Source organism: Kwoniella europaea, chromosome 3 (assembly GCF_036810445.1).
Source record: "Kwoniella europaea PYCC6329 chromosome 3, complete sequence".
NCBI classification, from domain to species: domain Eukaryota; kingdom Fungi; phylum Basidiomycota; class Tremellomycetes; order Tremellales; family Cryptococcaceae; genus Kwoniella; species Kwoniella europaea.
The window spans coordinates 717,974-734,356 of NC_089489.1; the positions used below are offsets into that span (position 1 = coordinate 717,974).

At 43.2% G+C, this 16,383-nt stretch overlaps 7 protein-coding genes across 7 annotated transcripts; 4 read left to right on the plus strand and 3 right to left on the minus strand.

Annotated features, from left to right (window-relative positions):
- Positions 1 to 277: 277 nt before the first annotated feature.
- Positions 278 to 3,451, plus strand: V865_008138 (uncharacterized protein; the record flags this gene model as incomplete). Its single annotated transcript, XM_066231875.1, has 9 exons — positions 278 to 454; positions 573 to 653; positions 739 to 848; positions 911 to 1,061; positions 1,116 to 1,483; positions 1,544 to 1,668; positions 1,720 to 3,072; positions 3,132 to 3,362; positions 3,435 to 3,451. The coding sequence occupies 9 exons, from the start codon at positions 278 to 280 to the stop codon at positions 3,449 to 3,451; spliced, it is 2,613 nt and encodes an 870-aa protein (XP_066087972.1).
- Positions 3,452 to 3,937: 486 nt separating this feature from the next.
- Positions 3,938 to 6,224, minus strand: V865_008139 (uncharacterized protein; the record flags this gene model as incomplete). Its single annotated transcript, XM_066231876.1, has 8 exons — positions 3,938 to 4,249; positions 4,343 to 4,622; positions 4,753 to 5,056; positions 5,132 to 5,183; positions 5,254 to 5,337; positions 5,435 to 5,528; positions 5,619 to 5,773; positions 5,922 to 6,224. 8 exons carry the CDS (start codon positions 6,222 to 6,224, stop codon positions 3,938 to 3,940), a joined length of 1,584 nt encoding a protein of 527 aa, XP_066087973.1.
- A 1,097-nt stretch (positions 6,225 to 7,321) lies between these two features.
- Positions 7,322 to 9,629, plus strand: V865_008140 (uncharacterized protein; the record flags this gene model as incomplete). Its single annotated transcript, XM_066231877.1, has 13 exons — positions 7,322 to 7,517; positions 7,652 to 7,672; positions 7,758 to 7,831; positions 7,905 to 8,036; positions 8,117 to 8,165; positions 8,232 to 8,262; positions 8,322 to 8,380; positions 8,450 to 8,529; positions 8,615 to 8,822; positions 8,910 to 9,150; positions 9,223 to 9,243; positions 9,326 to 9,345; positions 9,397 to 9,629. 13 exons carry the CDS (start codon positions 7,322 to 7,324, stop codon positions 9,627 to 9,629), a joined length of 1,365 nt encoding a protein of 454 aa, XP_066087974.1.
- Positions 9,630 to 9,816: 187 nt separating this feature from the next.
- V865_008141 (uncharacterized protein) lies at positions 9,817 to 10,204 on the minus strand (the record flags this gene model as incomplete). The annotated part of the gene is made up of 3 exons (XM_066231878.1): positions 9,817 to 9,946; positions 10,050 to 10,116; positions 10,183 to 10,204. 3 exons carry the CDS (start codon positions 10,202 to 10,204, stop codon positions 9,817 to 9,819), a joined length of 219 nt encoding a protein of 72 aa, XP_066087975.1.
- Positions 10,205 to 10,443: 239 nt separating this feature from the next.
- V865_008142 (uncharacterized protein) lies at positions 10,444 to 11,897 on the plus strand (the record flags this gene model as incomplete). The annotated part of the gene is made up of 6 exons (XM_066231879.1): positions 10,444 to 10,568; positions 10,665 to 10,862; positions 10,976 to 11,068; positions 11,186 to 11,428; positions 11,540 to 11,664; positions 11,764 to 11,897. The coding sequence occupies 6 exons, from the start codon at positions 10,444 to 10,446 to the stop codon at positions 11,895 to 11,897; spliced, it is 918 nt and encodes a 305-aa protein (XP_066087976.1).
- Positions 11,898 to 12,192: 295 nt separating this feature from the next.
- On the minus strand, positions 12,193 to 12,937 carry V865_008143 (uncharacterized protein; the record flags this gene model as incomplete). Its single annotated transcript, XM_066231880.1, has 3 exons — positions 12,193 to 12,430; positions 12,512 to 12,636; positions 12,737 to 12,937. The coding sequence occupies 3 exons, from the start codon at positions 12,935 to 12,937 to the stop codon at positions 12,193 to 12,195; spliced, it is 564 nt and encodes a 187-aa protein (XP_066087977.1).
- Positions 12,938 to 13,864: 927 nt separating this feature from the next.
- Positions 13,865 to 16,035, plus strand: V865_008144 (uncharacterized protein; the record flags this gene model as incomplete). Its single annotated transcript, XM_066231881.1, has 7 exons — positions 13,865 to 14,107; positions 14,182 to 14,306; positions 14,389 to 14,523; positions 14,638 to 14,727; positions 14,808 to 15,180; positions 15,295 to 15,405; positions 15,523 to 16,035. The coding sequence occupies 7 exons, from the start codon at positions 13,865 to 13,867 to the stop codon at positions 16,033 to 16,035; spliced, it is 1,590 nt and encodes a 529-aa protein (XP_066087978.1).
- Positions 16,036 to 16,383: the final 348 nt, after the last annotated feature.

The following is a 16,383-nucleotide window of genomic DNA, read 5'->3' on the forward strand; positions in this document are numbered from 1 at the left end:
TTCCGTTACCACTCTTTCATCTTTCATTCTTCGCCATTCGTGCTCGTTGTATTCGCTCTATGGCCCTGAAATGACAGAGTATAGAGCATTCAATAATCTTATCCTGCATATTCACCTTTTCACCATTCCTTCCTATCTCTTGCATCACTTTCGTACTCACATATCCCCAACTCAATCCAACTCAGGCTACCAATATACCATCAATCAAATCCACAGTGGATCCATATACCGTTTCTTTCCTCCTCTTTCCCCTCGATAGTCAGATCAAGTTCATATAATGCCGCTTCCTTCCTTACATCCTCTACCAGCAAACCCCACTACCGGTCAACAACCTTTCACCACCACCTTGGGATCGAGGGGTATAAGTGCTGTAGCTCCGGCGAGCGGATCAAGTGGAGGAGTCAATAGGGAGACGTTGAAGTCGTTGCAAGATGTTTATTGGAGTGATGATGAGGTAAGCTATCAACACTTTCCTTCATCAAGGAAAATAGAAGTAAAGGATGTGGAAAAACGCGTTATATATCCTTTATATCTCAATGGATAGCTCGCTGACATACTGGCTGATTCGGTAGGACGACCCCGATTGTCTACTTTGTGCGGAACCGTTAGATTTGTCGGATCTGAATTTCAAACCATGTCAATGTGGTATGCAGGTAAGTCTATCTTCCTTTTGTAAATAAATTGTCCGGCAGATGATGATACGAAAAAATGAGACTGACACACTCCGTCTCCCTATAGATCTGTCAATTCTGTTATAACAAGCTTCTAGGTTCAGATGCACGTTGCCCAGGTTGTAGAAGACCGTATGATGCGAAAGCGGTGGTATTCCAGCCTGTGGATTGGGAAGAGTAAGCTTCGTCGCTCTCATCGTCAAAGACTCTCAACTGACCCGCCTTAACTTATTGAACAGGGTGAAACGAGCGAAGGAAAGGAAGACGAAGAGGGCGAGAACGATAAAGCAGCTCACGACTATGGGCAGGAGACATTTACTTGGAGTCAGGATAGTAATGAAGAATATGGTCTACGTGATAGGGATGAAGTTACCTGCACCGGGTGACGAGGTGAGCTGTCTCTTCAACTCTCTGGCCTTGAAGTCGTAGCTCATATTTTAATAGGCCATACCGATATTACGGTCGAACGATTATTTCGGTCAATACGGTAAAATATCCAAAATCTACTTGGGTGACCGAACGAAATTATCTTCCTCGGCGGTCCCAACATTGACAGAGGATGATCCGTCAACCTCCACTGGGATATACATAGTCTACGTTCGGAGGGAAGATGCGGCGAGAGCTATAGCTTCTTTAGATGGTATACCTGCTCCTCAAGGTCCACCAGGCTCAGTGTTGAAGGCGACGTATGGCACCACACGTTACTGTGAATCTTTCCTCAAGAGTCAGAAGTGTGATACACCCAATTGTCATTGTTTGCATGAGTGGGGAGGTGATAGTGATTGTTTCACCAAGGAGGATATGGAGACTGCGTGAGTGTCTCCGCACAGTCAGTTGTATCGAAGACTATCACGCTCATGTTTTGTATTTAGCTTGACCAGGCCTGCCGAGTACGATGCCCGACAAAAGCAAACGATCGTATCGGCTGCTCCTCAACCCCCTTCGCTATCTTCGAAAACGGCTTGGCCAAAACCTTCTTCAGATGATGTCAATGGATGTGAGTCTACTCTAGACATACCTCTCTACTTTTCCGCTGACGGTGTCGCAGCTTCAACAGGGTTACCAAGTGCAGCTAGCTGGGGTAAAGGCATCACCGTTAAAACCACCAGAGCTAGTACTGCTAACCCGATCGCTCGACCCACCAAGATTGGTAATTTCGTTCCTCTTGGCAAAAGCAATGCTGCCTTTCCTCTGCCCACTCCTTCGCCTACGATACCGATCATCATCAAAGAGAAGAAGGAGCGAAAGTCCCAAGCTATGGCTCGTGGAAAGAGTACCGATTCGTCACAAAGTGCTGCTACCGGCAGTGCCCAAACATCTCCCAAGAAGAAATCTGCCACTTTACCATCCCTCATTTCGACTAAACCTGCTTCCTCTGCTTCATCTGCTCCTCCACCACCTCCCGGATTGCCTCTCTCCGCTTCGACCTCGACTGCTGTCGCTTCTGAGCTTATCTTAGACGAGTTCATGGATGAACAAGCATCGGCGGACTCGGATGCTGGACCATCATCTTCGTCACCCGCACCTCAAACACCCGCTCGATCTACCGAATCCATACCTCCAGAACCACTATCTACCGAACCTATCCCTATCCACTCACCATATCCAGAACCCGTCATCTTTTCGTTCCCAGCGCACGACAAGGATTTTGCTTTTGTCCTTGGTTTGGATGATTCGGAATTGCAAAGAAGATATGCTCAAGCTGGAGGATATGAGCCTAGTCCATTTAGCAAGACTTTGGAAGGTCTAGCTGAACTCGGTGTGCATGCCCCCGAATTACCTGATCTGTTCGATGCTCCGTCCAGAAGAGGTTCATTAGGTTACAATGGACTATTCAGACCTTTCGATCCGTCTGAAGAGGATAACTCACCTGCGATATCGGATAGTACACCCGGACCCTCACGCATGATGGGAGAAGATCATAATGCTCAACGAACAGAATCTCGATTCGGTTTTGCCAGACCTTCCTCTAGTAATTCCAGGGGTCAAAGTCCATTTAGCAATATGAGAAGAAGTGTAGCTGAACAATCTGGTTTAAGGGATGGATGGTTCACCCGTCAACAACAGCACGAAGATACTTTTTCACCTCACCCTCATCATCAGCAGAATGATCCTAGAACGGCTGCATTGGCCGCTCAAGTGGCATCCTTCGTTGGAAGTTACGATTCTTCTGTTGGTGGCAATGAGCCTAATTGGACTGGTGGTGCGGGTGCAGGCGCAGGAGCTGAATCGGTGTATTCGAATTCGCCTTCTCATCAACGTCAGTTGGGTCTGCAGCAACAACAGCAACAAGGTGGATACGAGAGGAATAGATTGGATCATGGTGGTTTAGTTCAAGGGGGTAATGCGTTCTTGCAACAGAAAGGTTTAGGTAGATCGGATAGGGAAGAATATGAGCCTCGTAAGTGACAATAACATATACAATGAGACTCATGACTAACCGTCGATGTATTTATTTAGCGGTATTGCAATACGGTACGACTCAAATCTATTCCAATCCCGCTCATTCTCAACAACCCCAACAACCCCAACAACAGAGAACGTTATTCTCACCTGAATCTACTTCCGTTCACGATGATAATGCATATCAATCACCCCTTTCCTTCGGTCAACAACATCAACATCCCGATGCGAGACAGTTGATGGCTTTACATCATTCGCGAGGATCCCCCACACCTCTTGCTGCTCATGGTGAGTTGGATTTTATCATCGTCTGAGCTGTGTCAGGTGACGAATGGCTAATGAGAATGGGTGTATGTGTAGCTTATCGAAGATATTAGTCACTTGTCGCCTCTAGGATAAGAAACGGGAACTCACCCGTTGACTTCCTGTCCTCAATCAAAACCAAAACTCATCATTCATTTGATATATACCTACAGTCCCCTTCATATACCCTTTTTGATAAGCTGAACTATTGAATTGAATTGATTCGATATGCATTGCGAACCAGTGCATGTGCATGATATGTCACCGATTAAAGTAGTGCATAAACACCGAAGTGAAGTGATCCATGCACGAAGTGAAGTAATCCATGCTGACATGTAAATTCACTGTAAAGAGAGTCTTTCGTTCTACGACTTTACTATGCACAGTGAAGAGATGTTCCAAGCGCATCAAGATTAAGTCATCATCGATTTCATATTTCTAGGATATGTCTACTTTTCTATATACATCTATAATCTTTGATCGAGTATAACATACTCCAATCGATCCCTACTTCGAATCAATAGTCGACATCACCATCAAGACTGGTTTCTGCCCTAATTTTAATCTCTACCGTACAACCCAAACTTCTTGATATTATCTAACCATTCCCCCTTTCTCTTCTCATCCATCTTCCTACTCAACGCTTTAGCTCTCTTTCTCATTTCCTCTCCTTCAGGTCCTTTAACAATCTCCAAAGCATTCCGGACTTCCTCTTTCAATTCATCTTGCGTACCATGTATGACGATACCCTTTCGATGAGCTACCTCTTTACCTACCGAATGACCTGTACGGTGCTGGAGAAGCTCGATACCTAATCCCGAAGAATGGATCTGGGAAGCTAACATGACTTGATCACCTCTTCGACCCCATGACTACGTGGGTACAGTATCATACATTACACATTAGCTTTGAAGATCACTCATCATATATACCATACCATCTTATCAAATATGTGTATGACTCACGATAATCGGTACACCCGCTTCTACACCTTCCACCGCGGAATTCGCCCCGCAGTGACTTACGAAACAACTGATAGCTTTATGGGACAATACGCCCACTTGGTCTACCCAATCTGGTGCGATACAAATACCTTCCTTCTCGGATAATTCGAGAGTATCCTTGATATGTTGAGGTAAGGAATGTTTCTGTTTACCACATGCGTAGATATAGGGTGTTTTGGTCTCTTCAAGAAGGTCGAAGAGGGCTGGAAGGGTTGGACCGGCATTGACGAGTGTACCGAAACTGTCCCATGACAACAGTATATCAGCTCATGTCTCGGTTTGGATTCCCCTTTGATGTGCAGGAACAGTACAGATGTACTGCGTCCCCGATGAGACATGAATTGACTGGTGATTTTTATGTTTCGACTTACCTGACATAAACTACCGATTTATCTTTTTGCTTATTCAAAAACTCTTTCACACCTAACCCCCAATCATCCTTAGGTTTCCTCTCATACCATCCCAATTCAATCACCTCTTTCTTCCCACCTCCAGTAAAATACTCATCTTGTCGTATCGCATCGAGAGCCTTGGGCTCAAGGACAGAAGCTGGGAAACATGTGATCCAAGTTTCGGGTAATGAAACGCATGATTGCCAACCTTGAAGATATTGAGTCCAGGCAATTTCGGCGATGGAAGACCAGTCGATTTCCAATGACCAACTTTCGAATGAATCTATAAAACATGGACAATCAGCTAACTTATTGAATCATGATACTGTAGACATAAGGAAGGAAATAGTCCGCTCACAGAATGGGGCGTATCCTGGAATCTCAAGTAATCTATCCGATTCAAATACGCACTACAAGCAAATTCATGAGTATCATCAGAATTGGCTTAAAATGAGAAGTATTGTAGGTTCAGTAGCTCACGGCTTTGTAAGCTTCCGTAAACTTGATGAGGAAAGCTGCTTGAGAATTGATATCGGGATTGGATTCGTCCAAGCCTCCTTGAAGCTAGATAAACATACGGTCAAATATACGTACAGAAATTAGTGTAAATTGCAATTTTATAGTTGGTATATTGTATTGTATACTTTGGCGGTGAACTTACCAAATTGACTTGAGGTGCGTTCTTAACCTCTGGATAATCTTCCAAAGCCTTTTCGAGGAATCGTAAAGAACCATTCTTCTCTTCTCCAGCGAGACTAAGTCACCATCCACATCCAACGGGCAAAACAGTAAGCATACAGTACCTGTTGACTTGGTTTGTATATATCTTTGTATGGGGCACTCACTATAAGATTTCACCGATGGGTAGAGGACTGTATGCGACCAACCTTGGAGGTTTCAAATGAGGGAGATTTTCTTCTACTTTGGATTTGACTGTGATCCAGAAGAAACCCGCTGCGTCGTAGATGAAGATCGAAGGATGAGGCCAAGGTGCTGAGCCCTACCAAAGCATAAAGCAAGAAGCGATGTAAGCGCGTCTGTTTCCATCATATCTTATGCTGTTTGATTACAAGAAACATATAGTCTGTCTATAGCTCCGAGTGGTCGAAGAGTTGTCATCAGGTATGAGATATGAGATGAAGACTTACTAGTAAAACTCCCGCATAACCTTCACCACCTTTATAAACCACATCCATATACGAACTATTCACATCATTCCATTCCCTTTTCTCACCGACGGGAACCAACTTGATCCTCCCTTTTACATCGTCCGATACACCCTGATTCTTAATGAGGTTTTGGGAATTCTCAAGGTTGTTGATATGAAGGATCACCGAGATGCATAGATCGGACGTATGAGTCAGGAGTGCAAGAGAAAGTTCAATCACGGGTGGGACATGGGAGAAGGGAGCGATGGTACCGATAACGAAATGAGATTTGAGTTCGGACATGTTCAAGATACTGAAGTGAAATGTCTTTCAATGCAATTAGAGATTAATCTTATCCAGAGGAAGAAGAAGTCTTGTTGATTTATCACACATTGTGTCTACATTGTAGATGGCTTTTATACCTTCTCTCAGACAATCACGAGGGGGATAAGGCAAGAGCTAGTCCTCTACCGTCTATACGGATCTCCCGGATTACCAAGACCGAATGCTTTGTCATTGACCGACGATTTGAGATCGTACGATGAACATGCCGAAGGTGTATCGCAGGTGTAAGATTACCGTAGCCAAGATGCGGTGTAGGTATGATTGAGTAGCTGGTCCTAGCTTTTCTTCGAAAGGGTAACTTTGAAACGCTTCGATCACATTCTACCTTACATCCACGGTATCGTCTAGCTAATGTGCAGGTTTGCAGTGCAATCCAGCTTATGACATTATCGTACCATGTTTTTAGACTGATTTTGTAGACGGAGTGATCGAGCGATCGATCACACAGGGAGACGGGGTGCCTAGCTCTGAAGTAGCTTCGGCTTCCGAGAGATTCTCACATCGTTGCATAGCAGCAATAGATAAATGTCCGTCTGGTCGGGTCGGAGAATCTCATCACATACAAGACGGATAATGATAATCAGATGTGGAAAGGTGCTGTTGTTTCCATGGAGCTGCTTTGTAATTTACTTACTCGTAGCGGTTGTATGGTTGTAGTTGAAATTTCAATGACAAGTAATTTGTCGATGGGAATAACCGGTCCGACACTTCTCTTTTGATGCATACAGCTGATAAGATAATTGGAAATCCATCAATCAGGTATGCCTTATAACTCACGTGTCATTCACTCGATTATGCCTTATTCCATCTACAAGATATGAAAACATCCTTGTATTATGCCTTATTCCAATCGTCCTTATTCCAATCTATACTCATACGATTGGAATACATCTACCTATTCGAGATGAGCACCGTACAATTGTTGCTATTTCACTCGAGTTGATGCAAGAGAAGATAAGCTATAAATAGATGGAAACAAACGTCGATTTCCCACTACCCCTCAAGAATTCTATCATCTTTGATTAACATTAACATAACGAAGACTTCAAACGATAATGTCAAAAGATCAAGTAAATTTAGCTCAATCTGAGCCAGCCATGGCAGTTGAAGAGACTCAGCCGGCTAGAGTAGTCGAACAGCTCCAATTGGACGAAGAAGGTCGGAATGGCTTGACTTCATCGCTCCCTCGTGTGGATGGTGGATGGGGAGCATGGAGTTATCTGGCTACTGCTACAGCGTTAGAGGCGAGTCGTGCTATCTATCCAGAGTCGACTGTGTGCTGATGATTTGATAGACCTTGGTATGGGGTGAGGCATAATTCATAGTATACACCAATGCTAGTACAGAGATAGGGGCTGACTGATGTTCGATTGATGATTGATAAGGTATGGCGAATTCTTACGGTGGTGAGTCCCAGATCATCTCTTCTCCCAGCTGGAGCTGGAAAATACGGACATTGATCATTATGGTTTGGTGTCCATCTCCATATAGTATATCTCGATCATTATACTATCTTATATCCTGCCTCGACCGGTCTATTACCTATCATAGGAACAGTCGCAATGGTACGTTAATCCACAGCTACCTACCATTCTGTCCTTCTCTCATCATATTAAACGAAGTTTTTACGTCGTACAGGGTATAATGTATCTCTTGATGTCCCCACTCTCTCTCTATCTCACGACATACCCCCGCCAGAGAAAGATCACCATGTGGATAGGGTTGGTGATAATGTTCTCTGGGTTTATCGGTGCGGCTTTTGCAAGTAGCGTGAGTCCATCTAATTTCATTTAGATATTCAACCCTCATAGTAGCGAGTGGAGACTCACAGTATCTCGTATGGGCGATAGGCAGCTGGGTTGGTTGTCACTCAAGGGGTTTTGTATGGTATAGGTGGGAGTGAGTCATACCCTACGCAGTGTAATATTTCTAAATATATGTGCGCTGATTTCCCATTCCCACTAGCTCTGCTATATTGTCCCACCACGAATTATATGTGAGTACACCCCTATCCTCCTTGAGATAATTGCTGATGATGAAGCCATGTTCGATCAGGTTCGAATGGTGGTTGAACAAGAGAGGTTTAGCATCGGGTATAATGCTCTCTGGGACTGGTACGTGTAACGTATCCGCATATCTATCAATACGTTGTCTGATGAGTAATCTTGAATCTATATGTGTAGGTGCTGGTGGTCTAGTCATGCCTTTGATCTCAAATGCGCTCTTACAGAAATATGGGAAAAGAACAACCCTTCTTTCGATCGTACGTCACAACTATTGCATTACATATTCGACCATGGCAAGGTAATATTTGATATGGCTTAGACGGGCTAACCCATTTCTCATAGGGTATATCATATACTATCCTCATCGCTCTTCTCATCCCATTTATCAAACCGAGATTACCCATCCCATCTTCAACTTCGACATCTTCCTCCAGAAGACCCAGACCCAAGGTGAATTGGGGATTCATAAGAAGGTCACCATTCTGGTTACTCTGGGTTGGAGTGCTTTTCCAGGGTTTAGCAGCTTTTATGCCTGTCACGTATTTACCTTGTGCGTGTTCACAATTTCATTTCCTATCCAGTCCAGAGTCACTTCACGTGTATACTTGCCTTGTACTGATATATGGATCTATCATAGCCTACGCAACGGCCCTCTCACTCTCACCTACCATCGGCACACTCACCATCGCATTGATGAACTTAGCAAGAGTACCCGGACAAGTGATCATAGGTCATCTAGCGGATAAGATGTCGCCTAGGAAATTGATCCTGCTCATGGCGCTCGCATCGGGTCTAAGTGTATTCGCAGGTTGGGGAGCAGCCAAGAATGTAGGTGGGTTGGTTGGATTTAGTCTGGCTTTTGGGGCTTTTGCAGGAAGGTGAGTCAAGCGGACAATCTCAACAAAAGAGTACGGATGTTGATGTCTTATATCACTTGATTGGGTTATTAGTTACACTGCGCTGTTCTCCAGGTAAGTTCACGTCAGCGTCATGATGTATATCCTATTTTGTCATATAAAGCAGATAGCTGATTGAGTTGTGGGTTGTATAAAGATTCATAGCTATCTTAAATCGTAAGTCCTCTGACCACAACCTCGTATAATCACTGATGATCGTCGTTCTAGGTGACGACCCCCATCTCCCGGCCATCCTCTACTCCCTCTTCTTCCTAGCTAGGGGAATAGGTTCCATAGCTTCCGGACCATTATCTTCTGCCCTCATGTCCCACAATTCGTCTTTGGACGGTGCCAAGGGTGGATACGGAGTAGGTGAATTTGGAGTGTTGATCATTTGGACTGGGACGGGGATGATCATGAGTGGTGTTGGAGCGGGATACAAGAATTATAAGCTTGATTGAAACCGATAGCCGATGGGAGATGATGTATTTCTCTATCAAGAGAACAATGGGATAGATCAGATCCAGTATAAGTTGAGTATAGTATCAGGTAGTTAATGCAATATTGATAAATTCTCAGAAGCATGAACTCACGTCTTGTATCACACAAATCATCATTCATCACTGGACATCTCACTGAATGAATCACCTATACGATCTTCCCCTGTGAACCCGATACCATCCCCACCACGCCTCTCGCAGCTTTACCACCGAAATCTCTTCCTGAATTACGGGCAGCTAAGAGCGATATCACCAGACATGCCCCTACGAATGCGGTACTACGCAAAGAGAGGCATGATATTATCAGCATTTCATGAATGTATAGGTGGATTATCATTGTGATTTAGATGGTGGGGCTCAGATACAGATACAAATACGTACAATCTATAGAATGTGGTCCGGGAGAGTTGACGTTCTTCTTCTGACGTTCTCGAAGAAGCGAATATGGCTATGATGAATTGGGGTTAGCATCCATCTAGCAGATATTCTCACTGTGGCTCATGCTTATGCTTACATCTTAAGTTGGGTAAAGCCATTGTGCTCAATTCGGTGCTTATAGTGAATGATAGATAAGAGAAGAGAAGAAAAGAAAAGAAAAGAAGGAGCAGATTTGACGATGTAACGAACCTGAACTTGAGCTTGTTTTCGAAGAAATATCGTTTTCGGCTCATGTTGACTGTTACACATCTATCTCTCTTTCTGTCTTTCATCCTTTCTTTCGTACTCGATCATACCTTATTTATCCTGATTTACATATCCATACATCACCTTAGCAATGTTCAAGAAACGATCCAGACCTACATCCGTGCGCGACAAACCCGTCGCTGAGAAGAATCAAGATGAGAAAGTAGATACACCCACTTCTGAGACTCCCGAACCATTGGAAGATGATGATACAGGGTACGTTTTTGAGTCTGATATCTCATCCGGCTATCTATCTATCTCTACAATCTCTACACTATGTGACAGATCCACTCATCTATGGGTGTGATGTAGTCGAACAATTGAAGATCTAGTATTACTTCGTAAACTTCGTAAATCCCAGGCTCAGCTGGGTATAGATCTCGAAAAGTTAAACAGGGGAGAACAAGAGAAGAAGAGTGGGAAAGGTAAAAAGAAAGATTTGGATGCTAGTGAGAAATATGGTTTACAGGCTGGACCTGCTAGAGGGAAAGGAGGAGAGGAGAAAGATGAGTGAGTAAATCATTGTTCTTAGATCATCCCATTCTACGGTCTCCTCTTTAGCTGGATGTACCGTGATGTGAGGGATATGCAGAAGCTGATATTTCTATATCCTTGTGTCGTAGTGAATTGGAAGATGACAATGAACGAGCGAAGAGGTTGGTAAGGACGAATAATTTCACTCAGCAGACGAATGCTCTGGATGTGGATAAACATATGTGAGTGGATCTATTCGATCAATATCATCTTACCTATACAACCTTTATTTATTTGACCGTATTGTTCATTGGTACACTGTATCCTCAACTGACTTTTAACTTTCTGTGATATATCAGGATGGCGTACATCGAAGCTGAACTGGCCAAAAAACGAGGTGAAACATCAACCACCGACAAAGATGGCAATACCAACGGCAAGCAAAATGAGAAATACGATCCTCAAGCTGAATTATACAAGATAGCAGAGAGGTACCAGGTGATAGAAGGGAAGAATAAAACGAAGAAAATTGACGATGAGGGGAATGTAACGAATTCATTGGGGATGTTGACTTCTATACCAGAGGTTGATCTAGGTATGGAGTGAGTGACTTTTCGGTCTTATTTTGTCTCCATCTGCTCTCTGCTCTTTGAAGTTAAGAGAAGAGAAAAGGATTATTGCTGATTTAATCCAATGTGTTTGATTTCTTGCAGTAACCGTCTGAAGAATATCGAGATGACCGAAAAAGCAAAGAGGGAAATGATGGAATCTCGTAAACAGGCTGCTCTGGAGGCTGCAGAGAAGGAGAAAGAGGAGGATGATTATGCTGCTGCGAGGTGTAAGTGAAACTCATCCTTTGGATTCTAAACCTATGTCCAATATCATCTTCTTCCTCGTGAAGTGTACGGTTGTGCTGAAGCGTATCGTATACTTATAGTCTATCGACCTCATCAGAGAGTCGCTTCTGATATATATGCTATACAGGAAGCTAAGAGGATAGAAGCTGGTTTAGCACCACGGGCGGAGAATGCGACCGATGAGCAGGTTTACGAGAGGTTTAAGAAAAGGTAAGTAATGAAAACCCCAATATGTATCTCTGGAACGATATAGCTGATGTGTTCAGTAGGATGAAGCATTAGTCTGATAGATCACTCCCACGCAAGAAAATCAAGATTGTGGTCATATGATTTACGAAAATATCACTCCCCATCGATGTATTATCATGATGTTGTACACTACAATGAAAATAGAAGGTCAAAGAGTTGCCAAATAGTATGGTATTCATTTCATCGGATACGTGACGGATATTGTGTCCAAGCTCAAATTACCATTGTCCATTCCAACGATGACTGTCCTTGTTCTGTATCTATCCATCTAATTCAGATTGGATCTCTGCTAACAATTCACCCAAGAATGACTCTTCTTCTTCCTCTCCCTCTGCCGTCTCTGTTGGTGTAGCAGGCTCGATGTTAGATATGTTACTTGGGATAGTTGAATTATCAATCGATGTTGATGTTGCCGTAGAAGTTCCGTTGCTGGGAGGAAGGACTTTATGATTTTGGGTGTAGGTGGTAGTATTGGTTGAATCCCATAGTTGGAATACCCTATAGCATGACAATCACACGAGTCAGCGGCAATAGTCGGATTGAATATGATGGTTGTCAAGAGATGACGGGACTACTTACAAAGTTTCACCATCAGTCACATTCACGTTCCAGGTGAAGATCGTTTCAGTGAGATTGGTGTATTCGTATAACCATGTTAAGTTGGCGTAATATCCTCCTGTACCAATCTGGATGTTATATGGTGCCTACTCGCATCAAACCAAACATATCATATAAGTTGTACTTCTTTTTTTTTCCCTTACGGTATGGTATGGTGAGAAGTATATATACGTATGGTGTACTTACCGTACCAGCATCTCCATACCCCCAATTCAACGTGACGTTCTCGCCCTGTACGGGCGAGTCGGGAGTGACAGTGAGATTGAGTGAGTTGATAGGTGCTCCTGCTAACACTTTGACATCTTCCCTTCTTCCGTTGCTGAGATGGGTAGCTGATGTGATGCTTGCGAAAGCCATAAGAGCGACGAGTATGTGTGAGAAGAACATCGTAGAGGTGGGTTATACGTTGCAGGTAGAGACGAGGTTATGGAGATTGGCTCGATGTTGACGGTATGTAATCAGTATATGTTAGTAGCTGTATCAATGTATTTGAGTAAAGTTGAAAGACCAAAAGAAAGAGAGAGAGAGAGCATCAACATCAACCAAGTCAGCTTGGATGCATGCATTGCCTGGCATTTGCCCAGTTTTGCAGTGACTACGAGTGTTGTTTTTTTGTTTTGTTCTTTTGGTAATGTATGTCATGATGAGGGCCCTGTTCATTCGTTTATTTGACGTTTTAGCGTGTTTTTTTCCCCTTGGGTGAGGTTTCACCTTTTGGAAGATGGTGATGACAGTACCCTGCTTTGGAATTAAGCACGTGTCTGTGACTCATCATCTTCATCTTGTCGAGCTGTATCAGCAGATCAGGTGACATCTCCATGCATGTCTACAACGTGGATCAGAGATTGATGCATGCCAAGTGAGATGAAGATGAGGTAGGATGGTGTTGTATGGTGTGATGGCAGTGAGTGACTGCACGTGCCTGATTCGAAATCTAGAATAACCGGAGTATTCGAGTAGAAGAGTGAAAAAAATTAATCATCTCATTCATTGCATTGCTCATAATCACTCATCCCATTTTGGTTATACTAAAACTGTACATCACTCACCTCATATACCGTAGACCATAACACATTATCCCCACCGACCTGCCTGTCACCTCTCTCCATTAAAAGTGAAATAAATTGACCTGTGTGTGTGGTGACCAGCTCAAAGCAACTGTCGGACGCAAACAGATCACGAAAATAACGAAGAGCAATCAATAGTACATCCTGTCATATAGCAAGAACCGTTATCTTGAGAAGATCCCACCCAGTACAAAGCAAACAACAGAGACGATCAAATCCCTCGACATTGTGTGGGCAACAGAACACCATGTCAGGCAGTTCGACTCCCTCATTATCAGCTTCCACCCCGACGCTATACGATTCCGAACGAGAGATGCCTAATGAGCGTAGTCACCTGTTGGGGAAACGTAAATCCGTTGAACCATTATCTCCCATCATCTCGCATTCACAGTCACAGCCACAGGACCAAGATCAAGAAGCCCAAGAGTCTCAGGAGGAAGGAGAAGAGGTGGAAGTGTATATACCGGGGAAAGCATCTTTCTCTCAAACCGTGAGTGCCCACTGATTCACGCAAGTGACACTGCACAGAAATAGGATTGCACTGACTTCCCAAGTCGTGATCAGCTTCTGAACGTCCTGGGAGATCTAATAGGGACGGGTCTGTTAGCTTGTCCAGTTGCTATTGCCTATGCAGGTTGGGTGTTGGGGCCTATATTTTTGTGTATAATATGCGCAGTCACTTTATGGACGTAAGTCACAATCACTTTTCACAATTACAAAAGAAAAAAAAACTTCGTGTGACTGATAATTCAATGTGATTTTTTGAATCAGACTCAAGATATTGATTAGGATAATAGAGAAAGATCGTCGGATGCGAAACTTCGCTGACGTGGCCAGGTACGGGTTGGGTGAAAGAGCTGAGAAGTGGATAACGGGGTTGTTCGTTGGGGATTGTTGTATATGGTTGTGAGTGGCTGATCTTTCGAGTCAACGGTCATCTATCAGGGTGAAGATGAAGATGAAGACGACAGCCATTGTATGAGGGTAAATAAAAATAATGCTAACATACCTTTGATGTAGAATCGCCCTCATCGTCCTTTTCTCAGATACGATGGAAGCTGTCTTACCTGTATTTTCAAGTAATCAGTGGAAACTTGTCGGACTAGCTGTGTACGTCTCTACCACTTTATACTACCACGTATATTCATCACTTATATACCATCTGTTGATTCTTGTGCTTTTACGAACAGTATCATTCCCCTAAACTTCGTTCCACTCCGATACCTATCCTACACCTCATTCCTCGGAGTCCTATCGACCTGGACCCTAGTCTGTATCCTGATTTTCACAGGTCTCACCACGAAGGAATCACCCGGATCAATCTCTCATCCCTGTCCTACAGATCTATTCCCAACTCACGGATGGATCAAATTGGGTATTTCCTTTGGACTGTTGATAAGCGGATTCGGTGGTCATTTCCTAATACCGAATTTGATTAGAGATATGAAAGATCCCCAACAGGCTGATACGGTCGTTGAAGTTGCTTATGGAATTTGTATGGTCGTTTATGTCATTGTGGCTGTATTTGGTTATTTGATGTTTGGAAGGGATGTCTCTGATGAGGTGAGTTCAAGTCAAGCTTTCAACATCTTTACCTTTTGCTCTCACTTAATTGGTCTTTTTATTCCAATTTACGATATCGTTCGATTACTGATTCCTCCATGTGATTTCCCACAGATAAGTAGAGATTTGGCGAAAACTCCTGCTTTCTCGCCCACCTTGGCGAAGATCGCAGTATGGATGGTAGCGTTAAACCCCTTGACCAAGTTGCCATTGGGATTAAGACCTGTGAGTGTCGCTAGCCCCAATTGACCTATGACCATCGTCTCGTTACTCTTTTGGTCTCTACTTCACCGTGAACAATTTGGAAGAACCAAGCTGATTGATCTCATACTTGTTCACTAGCTATGTGACGTAGTCTACACATGGTTTCATCTCCAACCAACCATCTACCTACCTACCAAACACACCCCTACGCTTGCATCTTCTTCTACACCTTCACCCAATTACAATCACTATCCAGATAACGATGAACCATTAACACGAACAGTCGCCTCATCCACCTCTACCCTCCTGGTGTTTCCCGAGATCATTCATACGAAATCCAAATTGGAAAAACAACATGATCGACGTGAACTTTTAAAAAAATACGTCTTCCGACCTGGTATATCAATCTTGTTGATTATCTTCTTCATATTGGGTGCATTGGTATTACCTTCCTTCGAAACTATAATGAGTATAATGGGAGGTGGTCTATCAGTAATCAATTGTATACTCATACCCTTAGCTGCTGGATCAAGTTTGTTCGGATGGACAAAGAAAGATAAGATTGTCTTTGGATTGGCGGGTTTGGTGGCGGTGATTAGTGTCGTATGTGCTTTGTTGAACGAAAGTACCACCTCTGCGACTGGTGTATAAGAGTGGGAGTGAATGAAAATATCATTATATCGACAAAATCCCTGTCATTTGATAATGATAAATCTTCAATTGGATCGGACCAGAATAAATAGAATCAATTCTTTTGGATGATCGGGAGAGAGTGAATCTTTAGGCAGTCGGTCGGAAATTTAATATATTCACCATAAACATTTTTGTTCATACAAGGTGATTCATTACTAGTACTTCTTGTTGTATCTTTATCATATCACCAACTGTTTTCTCAGTGCACTTTTGATGCATGTGACTCGTATTTCATACAAATCAGAATGAACAAAAACAAAACCCTTTTCTTTCCTTTTTCTTGTCAGTAAAGACATATATATATAT